This window comes from Lepidochelys kempii, chromosome 9, assembly GCF_965140285.1.
Source record: "Lepidochelys kempii isolate rLepKem1 chromosome 9, rLepKem1.hap1, whole genome shotgun sequence".
Lineage (NCBI taxonomy): Eukaryota > Metazoa > Chordata > Testudines > Cheloniidae > Lepidochelys > Lepidochelys kempii.
In genome coordinates this window covers 64,585,235-64,595,566 of record NC_136388.1, presented here as the reverse complement: position 1 = coordinate 64,595,566, position 10,332 = coordinate 64,585,235, and the positions used below count along the sequence as shown (strand labels likewise).

At 50.3% G+C, this 10,332-nt stretch overlaps 1 protein-coding gene across 4 annotated transcripts; it reads right to left on the bottom strand.

The window, feature by feature from the left end:
• Nucleotides 1-517: 517 nt before the first annotated feature.
• Nucleotides 518-9,929, bottom strand: RAB9B (RAB9B, member RAS oncogene family). 4 transcript variants are annotated; one of them, XM_073360777.2, is made up of 3 exons: nt 9,843-9,929; nt 5,930-5,999; nt 518-4,134 (listed from the first exon to the last, which is right to left on the bottom strand). In XM_073360777.2, exon 3 carries the CDS (start codon nt 4,096-4,098, stop codon nt 3,493-3,495), a length of 606 nt encoding a protein of 201 aa, XP_073216878.1. In that variant the 5' UTR covers nt 4,099-4,134; nt 5,930-5,999; nt 9,843-9,929; the 3' UTR covers nt 518-3,492. The 4 variants fall into 4 exon arrangements, with proteins under 4 accessions (XP_073216878.1, XP_073216879.1, XP_073216877.1 ...); XM_073360778.2 differs by having other exon boundaries at nt 9,816-9,902; XM_073360776.2 differs by lacking the exon at nt 5,930-5,999 and having other exon boundaries at nt 9,843-9,923.
• Nucleotides 9,930-10,332: the final 403 nt, after the last annotated feature.

Genomic DNA, 10,332 nt, shown 5'->3' with positions numbered 1-10,332 from the left:
AAGCCTGGCAGAGTTTCCAGGAGCTCTCAGCCATTAAAATGTTTATTTACTCAATCTCCCAAGCTGTAGTCTGGCTTTACAAGGTTTCTGGCTTTGTGGCTAAATCCCTGGTGCTTGAAACTGCCAACTGATGAATGTTTTAAACAGACTGGCAGTATCAATGCTCATGTATCATGTTAGGGTCAGATTGTGCCAAGGTGCTATATAGGTACATAAGAAGAGGATGGGGGAAGATGTCCAATCAAGCCTAGATCCTACCAAGTTTGCAGGGCATGATCAGAGTCCTTGCACTTCCCCTAGCTGCTTTTCTTAAACTATGATTCTTCTTAGAAATATTCAACCGCATTGCACACACGACACTTGGACGCCTTGGTTACATTTCCCTGTCAGGTACCCACATCTCAGACCAGACTTTCAGGTGGTGTCAATAGCAGCTCCATTGATTTCAAGAGAACTATGCCGATTTATACCAACTGAAGATAGTGGCCTAATGACCAAAAAGCAGCTGTGCTCTGAATTCACTTTATACATCCATGTTTTATTGGTTAAAATCAAGGTAAACTATCAGTTTTACAACCCCAGTTTCTTTAGCAGCAGCAGCGAGTGTCAAGGAGGGGCCAGCCAAGACAAGCTGTTGGCAATTGACCTTTAATGAAGAATTCACGATCCTGGCTCTCCCAGGAATTGTGCGCGCATTGGTTGAAAATAAATTAAATGAGTACACACAGAAAATACTATACTTTTTTTTAAAAATGGAGTTTACATACATACAGCTTTTTAAAAAATTAACCATATGGTTTGTTAAAAATAAACAAAAGACACTAACACACTCCAGAGTTATACAGACAGCTAGTAAACCTATATGCACAGTTCAAATACGGTGAAGGTTTTCAAGCTTCAGCCATAAGCGTCAACAAGCACCCAAAGTACAGGAGGATACCCTGCTGCGCATTCTCCCTCACACATCACAGCTTGTTCACAGTAATTGTACTGTTTAGTACGCAGGGTCGATGCTCAGACAAATCATGCGATAACTAGGCTGGAAAAGTAGCATGGTCAAAAAGAAAGGAGCGTCACTTAACCTTTGACCTAGCTGGACTAAATACATTAAGGTCCATCACTATGATTTATAAACATTCTAACACCTTCTGCCCCATCCATACTGGATCATCTTAGAAACTGGCTCAGTTGGAATAACTTTTAAACATGGTTCCCAAATTTGTTTACACTAAGTCTTTAACCAGGACTATAGGAGACAGAGTTTGGGTCATAGAATTTCCAGTGGAATTATCAAGTACCATTACAATGAAGGCAAGGCCCTTAGGAACTACAGGGGTGCCAGTGGAGGTCCAAGACCACTAAATAAAAATAGTACAAGCGAAGTGTAACTAGGGAGATGCAGGGCACCCCTGTAAACACCATGGATTCTGATTTTTCAAAAGCATCAAGCACTGCCCCATTTATGTCAATGGGAGTTGCAGGTGCTCAACATCACTAAAATCAGGCTCCACCCTTATAGTACTTTTGCAGCTATCATCACTTCCACATTATTGCCCTGCAGAGAGAGGGCAGACTTATCTTGCATTAATGCAAAGTACACACTCCCCCTGCAGAGCAGGAGCCTGGAGGCAACTGAGACTAACTTCCATTGTCCAGCGCCAAGGTGGAAATCTCTTGGCTTCAACAGACAAAGTGAATGAGACTGCTGTATTTGAGCCATGAGACTTACCATCAAGGCTCACACAGGGGAATGCGGGATCAACTGGGCCCATGATGGCTGCACTCCTCAGCACTGAGATGACTGCAGGGGAGCTCTCCCCGAGACAGGCCTCTCTACAGTTACAGACAGTGTCATCAGAACATAATCTTGGACAAACAGCATAAAATTGCAGAATACATAGTAGCAAGCAAGCACTGATCCCAATGCTACAGATGGATAGCTTGAGACTGGTAGCCACAAACAGGCCGAAGCTCTGGGTTAGCAATGCCCCTGATTTATCTGTAATATGTTTTCTCTATAGAATTTTGATTTTCAGCCATTTTGAGGCTGTCCAGAGCTCCTCCCCACTGACTGGAGCCAGTCAGCTGGCTAAGGAATATTCAATTAGCTGAAATCGCTTCCCTACCACTCAAGTCTATCAACCAGATCACTAAGACTGGAGTAAACTGCAGAGAAAGTTCACTGAACTCTTCACCCTTTTGGAGAAAACAGGACAGTGCAGTGAGACACCTGTTAGGTTTGTGCTCCTCACCATCAATTAACTCCCAGTATCCTGGCTGCTCTTAGGTCCTGCAGAGAGCAGATTTAATTGATTCAGAACTGCAGCATCCAAATTAAAGGAGCTGAGTTGAAGTGGCTTAAGACAGTGACCCTTGGGCTAACAAAGCACAGCCAGAACCAGGGCTGCTAAACCAGTGCACTTATGAAAGAGTGGTTTTACTGGCCACCAGTCATCTGTACTTCTAGGAGTTGTTATTCAGTCCATCCCAACAGTGTAGGAGCCCATAGCTGGAGCCATGATCTGTTGGTAATTACATGGCACTGAGACCTGCGAAAGATTCACACTGAATGTGGAAGACAGTAGACTGTTTCTAAAGCCTTCCTCACAAGCAAGACATTGAGACTACGAGTGAGGTAGGATTTGCCCAGTGTCACTCAAATGGTGAGCAGCTCCATCTAGTGTTGAGCCTCAGAAAAAAACAAGGGCACACAAACTAGGAGGAGGCTAGTCACACTAGGAAAGTAACATCAATATGGAGAAAGTCAGATGTGGGAAAAAAAGTGATCAAGGTAAGCAGCTGTCAAGAATTAAGGCTGCAACAATCAAACATACTCCACTCCCTCATACCGTGTTCTTCAAATCATTGGAGCATTGTTACTTTCCAGTGTGATGCACTCACAGCATCGCTCTTCCACATAGCAAGCTTTTTTTGAGAGGGTCAGAAAGACTAGGGAACATCAGGATACCAGGAGATTAACCTAAGCAACAGAACTATGTCAGTCATTCCTTTACTTGGCATCCTCATGCCAATTCAAGGTTAGTTTTATTATTTGCAGCAAACTGATCAAACCTTACTTTGGCAGTGTACAGTCAAGAGGTGCAGCAGAGGTTAGTGGGCTTAGTACTTTTCAGTTCATTAATGAAATAATTTGGGGAATGTCTAGCGCTCCGCAAGTCTCATTTTGTGGATAGATCTTGGCACAGACCATAATTTGCAACCCTCTCAGATTAACCCTATCCTTAGATCTGTTAGAAAGAAGGAAGGGAGGGGGGAGAACTACTTCCAAATGCACCTAATTAGATCTCTCCCCTAAACCCTTTTCTTCACACCCAAAGACTCCATCTGTTGTTCAGCTAGAAAGGCTGTGACTCCTACAGCCAGTGACCCCACCCATTGTCCTTTCTGTCGGCATACCTCAGCATGCCCAAGAGCCATTGGCACTTGTTCTGTTTAAACACTCAGTCCTTGGGTACAATCCCCAGGTGATTCCTAACAACATGAAGATCCTGATTTGGAACTGCTGTGCAGGTCAATGGTGTGCCCCAACATGCAATGCTCCAGCTGCTCCTCCACAGCCAGTACCTGCCGCACAGCCTCCTCAAAGGCCACTGCCACATTGGTGTCATCCTTGGCACTGGTTTCCAGGTAAGGGTAATTCCCATTTTCCAAACACCATGCTTGGGCCTCTTCAGTGGTCACCTGCCTCTCAAGTTTGTCTATCTTGTTGCCCAGGACCACAAATGGGAAGTGGCCAGGGTCCTTCACATCTGCATAATAGACAAACTCCTTCTGCCAGTTGCCCAGGTTCTCGAAGCTCTGACGGTCATCTACACTAAAGGTCAGCAGGCAGCAGTCTGCTCCTCTGTAAAAGGGGGTTCGCAGGCTCTTGAAACGCTCCTGCCCTGCTGTGTCCCAAATCTGGAGGGTCACAAAACGTCCATCCACTTCCAAATCGCGGTTTAAGAACTCCACTCCTATGGTGTGGAAAGCCTGCGAGTCAAACTTGTTGGTGACATAACGGTTCATGAGGGAACTTTTCCCAACTCCACCGTCCCCCAGGAGAATGACCTTTAAGAGAAGGGACTTTCCAGTCATTGCAGCAGCACAGGAGGGATGCAGGAGTAAGACAACCTACAGATTTAAAGAACAGAACAAACAGCTGCTTGAATAAAGTCCAGTTGATCCAGCAATTAATTTCTCTGCACAGGAACAAAAATTCCAGGTAATAAGCTGAGTTACAGAAGTGTATGACTGACTGAACAGCTACTTGTCCCTATAACCAGAATCACCGGACCTGAAAAAGAAAAGAATTTCTGTCTCTAAGGCCTGGTCTACACTAGAAAATTAAGTCAGCTTAGCTGTGTCGCTCAGGGGTGTGAAATATCCAGACTGGTTAAGCCAACTTAACCCCAAGTGTAAATGTTCTTCCATCTACCTAGCTACCATCTTTCAGGGAGGTGGATTACCTACATCAATGGGAAAACCCCTCCTGTTAATGTAGTTAGCATCTACACGGAAGCACTCAGCCATGCAACTGTATTGCTGAAGCATTTCAAGTGTAGACAAGCCCTAAGACATACCTCAACTGTCCCATCCTCAGGAATGGTCCTGTTTCATTTCAGAAATAAAAAAACATGTGATGGAGGCTACAGAAAGTTATTTACATGAAAAGAAGGAATCACACAGCATTTTAAGTTCTGTGCCCCTCACTGTAGGTCTTTGTCACACATTGCATCTGGGTAGTTTAAGAAATACACCCCAAGAGGAAAGGACAGACTACTGATTTTACAGGAGTACAGCACAGCACCATGAAGAAGATCCAACCACCTCCAACTTTTGCAGTCAATTGAGCTTTAGGCATATCAAAAACAAAGGCAAGTGGTACAAGGAGAAAGTTGCAAAGTTGATTCACACAGTGCCCACACCACAAATGGATGAGGATTTTTCCATCTACCTTTCTCTCTGACAGGATGGATCTGCGATTCAGACCATTTCCCCAAAAGTTTTAAGAGATACTTGGCATTTTTTATAAGATTTCACAATCTATTGTGATCTTGCTCCAGGTCCCTTTAATTTAGGGTATTTCAGAAAAATTGAAGTGTGGTGCTCCAACTTTTAGGGTTTGGCAGGGAAAAAAAACTGAATAAAGTACGCCTCTGTCACCTCCTCATCTTTGTCACTAGGTATTCTATTTCCATGATTCAACCATTAGCGCAGCAGTTTCAGGTAGGCTGAATTTCATGTCTCTGACTCAAACCGTTTGGCAGTTTAAGGCCAAAAAGAGCTGATGTTAGTATAAGAGGAGTTAGCTTATCTAAAGCACTCTAGGGAAACTGACTGACTCACATTACGCAGTAAGATTGTGTGCTTTCTTTCTGGGGAGTTCCCTGTAGGGCTCTGAAGGTGTTTCTCAATCACAGAGCCCCTGTTTTTGTGCTGTTTTCTGTTTGCAATGCTTTTTTTCTGCCAACAAGACTCGCATGCAGAGCTTGGTACTTTGCCAACTGAGCTTGAGTAGTGTTTTTACTCTACTTCCTTTTTTAAGGCTGTTTTTAAAACAGTTATACAGAACTCTTGATATGATCAACTTTAAGAGTAGGTTCTTCAGAGAAGGGACTTCCTTTATGTTTTTGCAACACCTAATACACCGAAACAATTCTATTCGACTCACATGAAAATTGCCTATTAAAAATTGCCTATTAAATGATATGCTGTGGCCTTGTGTAAAGTGGCCTGGTGAGGCTCAGCCTAGTTCCTAATGAACAGGTGTCCACGTGCAAGAACCACCAGCACAACAGTTTCACTTGTTTGCATCTTCTGCAGAAAGGTCAAGGACTGAACTGTCCTCTCTTCCCTAGAGATGTTCTACAAATCAGTGTTGAGACAGAGGAGCGAGGGAGGTCTATACTGCTGCTGTCTAATGTACCTTTTCTAGTGATAAAGGACTTCAGTCTCCAGGATTGTCAAGCTGTCACCTTTCGTGATCATTACATTCACTAAAAAACAAAGAACAGTTAATGAGTTATCCACAGCTACACTCAGTCTGCTGCATCTGCATTCAGTTGTAATTCTGAATCGGAGCATAGGACAATAACAGAGTTTTCTTCATTTCTGACCTGGACACTAGTTTCTTCACCATCATAATGGAAAAGGGTAAAGCTAAGGAGAGCTGGCAGAAAGCCAAAGGCAAATGAGCAACAAGTTCTGCAGTAACCCTGTCCCAAAGACACTTCCCTCAGGATAGATAGAGCTGGGAAGTCAATAAATAAGGATTTGCCTGGACAACCCACCCACACACCCCAAAATACGATCAAGGGCTTGAAAATGTACCCAAAACCTACTAGCCAAAGGAACTGAGCCTGTTAGCATAAGGCAGATAAGAAAACTGAGGGCCCTTCACCATGAGGACCATGGGAATGCTCTGCTAAAAGTTGAGCTCCCTGCTAGCCTCAGCTCCTAGAATTCCTGCCAAGAGTCCCTGGATTCTGCTTGGGGTCCTCATTGTTCATATCAGCCTCTGGCAAGTAAACGGCAGATTAATTTAGGACCAGCACTCCCACCCTCTTCTGGGTACTTAGAGGGAGAAATAGCTCATTCCCTCCTGACCCCAGAAGCTCCTGACTTATCATTTAGGAAGGAGAAGGCCTCCACTTCTCTCTGCACTCCAGCAGCCTCTTTTTTATGTTGTTGGTTCTTTGTTTATTTGGTTGGTAGGTTTTGACTTTCTGCCCTAAGAGAAGCTACTCTGCTGTACAGCAAAAACAAGCAGCTCTTCTACATACCAACTGAATGAAACTGAGATTTACCCCAGTTTCTCAGCTGCAGGCAAAGTGAAACTGACCAATGTCTTGTTCATTTCACTTCACTGCTACTCAGCAAAGTCCTAAGAGTACTGAGCAACCTGTCTGCCTAGTTAGGACAACAGCACTGCATGAGTTACTTCTGGAAGGTTACCTTTGCAACCAATGTACCTCCAAAGTGCCCAGATTTTTTTTAATGAAAGCTTAAATTCTGCAAAAAAAAAAACAACCAAACCCAAAAACACAGCACAGCTCCCCTATGCCAGATGACCAAGGAAAGCTTCCCACTCACCACTGACAGCTGAAACCCTCCAATCCTCCTCTCTAAATCCCTTGTCGAAAGCGCCTTGACTTCAAGAGCACTTTACCCAGTTCTGCACATGTTGCTGCAAACCCCTCTGGTGAAACAAGCAGTCAGACCTTATATTAATATCCTATCTATAAATGACTTACAGAGGATTAACAAGTGACTGATGGGTGTTTTAATAAATAGTTGGTCAATTGGTATAGATTGCTATAGAGTCCAACAGGTAAATAGGCTGCTTATAAACATGCTTACAGCTATGACCCCTACTGATATGCTTATAACCATCTATAACAAATACAACTCATGTCTGTAACATGCTTGTAAACAATATTAATAATTTAACCCTTTATAAACTATCAATGGAATCTTAATATCATATGTGACTGAACATGCAATGGATGACGCTCTGAAAGAAAAGAGTAAGTTTCCTTAATGCAGGTCACTAGCACTGGTCTATAACTAAGGCATAAGTATGGTACAGCAGAAGGTCTGTGTTTAGGCTACATCTAATTTAGTAAGTCTCTCCCTAGATCCATAAGCCTTGCTCTATCCCCTGCAGCTTCAGAAGAAAGCAAAAAAGGCTTTGTAATGAATGTGTCCAGATTTCTATCACTGGAAGCGGGAGATGAGAGTTAATGCTCAGACCTCAGCATCCCTCACTGCAAGCACCTGGGTTATGCTCCAACATGGGAGACTCAATTCTCCCCCTCTCCCTGCCCCCCGTAACATCACCATGACCACCTTGACACACAGGGCAGAAGCATTGCCGCAGTTCTGGAGCTAAAGGGCCTATGGATGGGGGTCATTCCCCGCCTGCCCAAGCAACAAGCACAGTGCCGGGACCTGCCCGGGGACAGTGAGATCGATTCCCACAGGTCCCAGGATTAAGAGGGTGGGGTGGGGGGCAAAGCATGGGGATCCTCAGGGGGGCCAGGAAGGGCAGTGAGGGGGGTGCCCAGAGGGTAATGAGCCCCAGGGGTGGGGGTAGTGTGGGGGGATGCCTAAGGGGTGCTGGACCCCAGGAGGACAGGGTGGAGGATGCCCAGGGTAATGAGCCCCAGGTGTGGGGGCACCAGGGGGGCAAGGTGAGGGACACCCAGGGGTATTGTGCTGAGTGGGGGTGCTGGGAGCGGCCTGGCAGGTGCTGTATTGGGGAGAGTTGTTCCAGGGGGTGCTGAGCCCTGGGGGGGGGGGGGTGGAGGGAGAGAGGCTGGGGGCTGCTATACCAGGTAGGAGGCCCAGTGGTGCTGGGAAGCTGAGTCATGGGAGTCAGGCTGTGGACTAGGGAGGGCAGGCCCCAGGCGGGGAGCAGAGCAGGGGAGGTGCAAGGGGTGCTGGGCTAGGTGGGTCTGGGCCACTAGGGAAGGGGCTGAGGGGGGGGGGGAAGGGGGCTGGGTCAGTTGGGCCTTGCTGTGGGAAGTGGGGGGCCCAAGGGTGCTCAGCTGGAGGCAGAAGATTCTGAGGAGGTGGCTTGGTGGGAAGCAGGGCAAAGGGCTTGGGGAGTGCTAGGCCCTAGGGGGCTGGGGAGGTAGGTAGGTCAGTAGGGGGCCCCCAGGCTGCTGGGCCAGGGGGATGCTGGGCCCAAGGAGGGGAGGGGGGCTGGGTTTGTGGGACTCATGGGGTTGCCAGGCTGGGTGGGAGAACCATGGCAGGGGGCACTGACAGTGGATCTGGGATGCTGTGCTGGGTGAAGGGGGGAGCTTGGGGAGGTGGGTTGGTGGGGATGGGGTCAGTGCAGAGGAGGGGCTGTGAGGGCCCCGGCAAGGTGGGTCAGTGAGGGGGCAGGGCAGGAGGGTCAGTAAGGGGCTCTTGGGACCCCAGGGCGGGTGCCAGGAGGGGGCGGAGGACTCTGAAGGGCAGGGCAGGAGGGTTGGTGAGGAATCGGTGCAAGCCCTGGGGGACGGGGGGGGGGTGAGGGTTCGGTGGGAGCCCTGGGGGATAGAGAGCTCTGGGGGGCAGGGGGGGCGGTGAGGGGTCAGTGGGAGCCCTGGGGGGCAGAGGGCTCTGGGGGCAGGGCAGTGGGAGCCCTGAGGGGGGCAAAGCAGGGGGGTAGGTGAGGTCGGTGGGAGCCCTGAGGGGGGGCAAAGCAGGGGGGTGGGTGAGGGGTCGGTGGGAGCCCTGGGGGGCAGAGGGCTCTGGGGGGCAGGGCAGTGGGAGCCCTGCGGGGGCAGGGCGGGGGGGGTAGGTGAGGGGTCAGTGGGAGCCTAGGGGGGCAGGGCTGGAGGGGGTCGGTGGGAGCCCGGGGGGGGCAGGGTGGTGGGAGCCCTTGGGGGGGCAGGGCGAGGGGGGTGGGTGAGGGGTCGGTGGGAGCCCTTGTGGGGGACAGGGCTCTGGGGGGCAGGGCAGTGGGAGCCCTGTGGGGGCAGGGCGAGGGGGTGGGTGAGGGGTCGGTGGGAGCCCTTGTGGGGGACAGGGCTCTGGGGGGCAGGGCAGTGGGAGCCCTGTGGGGGCAGGGCGAGGGGGTGGGTGAGGGGTCGGTGGGAGCCCTTGTGGGGGACAGGGCTCTGGGGGGCAGGGCAGTGGGAGCCCTGTGGGGGCAGGGCGGGGGGGGTAGGTGAGGGGGTCGGTGGGAGCCCTGGGGGGGCCGGTGAGGGGCGCTGGGGACCCCGGGGGCAGAGCCAGGCGCTGGTGGTGGGGGCGGGGGGTTGGTTGGTGAGGGAGGGCGGTCAGTGCCCCCCGGCACCCATCCCCGGGCCACCCCTTACCGCAGAGGAGCCGCCGCCGCCTCCTACCTGAGCCGGGGAAGGGGAAGGGCAGCCGCCGGCCGCCCCGCTGCGTACCCCGCCCTGCCCGCCACCGCGCATGCGCCCGCCCGCCGGGCACAGACAGGTTTGCCCCCTCTCGGGCACGCGCCGCGCGCACCGCCAGCCGTGGGCACTGTGTGGGGGGCGGGGTTAGGCGCTACCTGTCCCCTTCGACCCCGCCCCTCCCGGCCCCTCACCCTGCCGCGCCCTGCTTTCCCCCCTCCCCCTCCCCCTCCCCCCCCCCGTCCGAAGGGCAAACGGGGGCACCGCGTGGGGCTAGGCCAACCCCCAGCCCAACCATCGCTGTGCCCAAGGCTGCCTGCCCCCCGCCCAGGGCTGGCATCGCCATTCCTCCCTCCACACGCTGCTCTGCACCCCAGGGTTTTGGCAAAGTGCGCGTTTGTCCTTTTCGCTCTCGCCAGCTCATCAAGTTGGCGAGAGCTAACGGGACAAATGCCCACTTTGCCAAAAAAGTCGG

What these genes read in the sequence shown, in the direction of transcription:
- RAB9B (XM_073360776.2), bottom strand. Translation starts at nt 9,914, where the DNA reads ATGCGCGGTGGCGGGCAGGGCGGGGTACGCAGCGGGGCGGCCGGCGGC. An exon ending in CTTCCCCTTCCCCGGCTCAG is followed by an intron (nt 4,135 to 9,842) that starts GTAGGAGGCGGC and finishes TTAAATCTGTAG; the next exon opens with GTTGTCTTACTCCTGCATCC.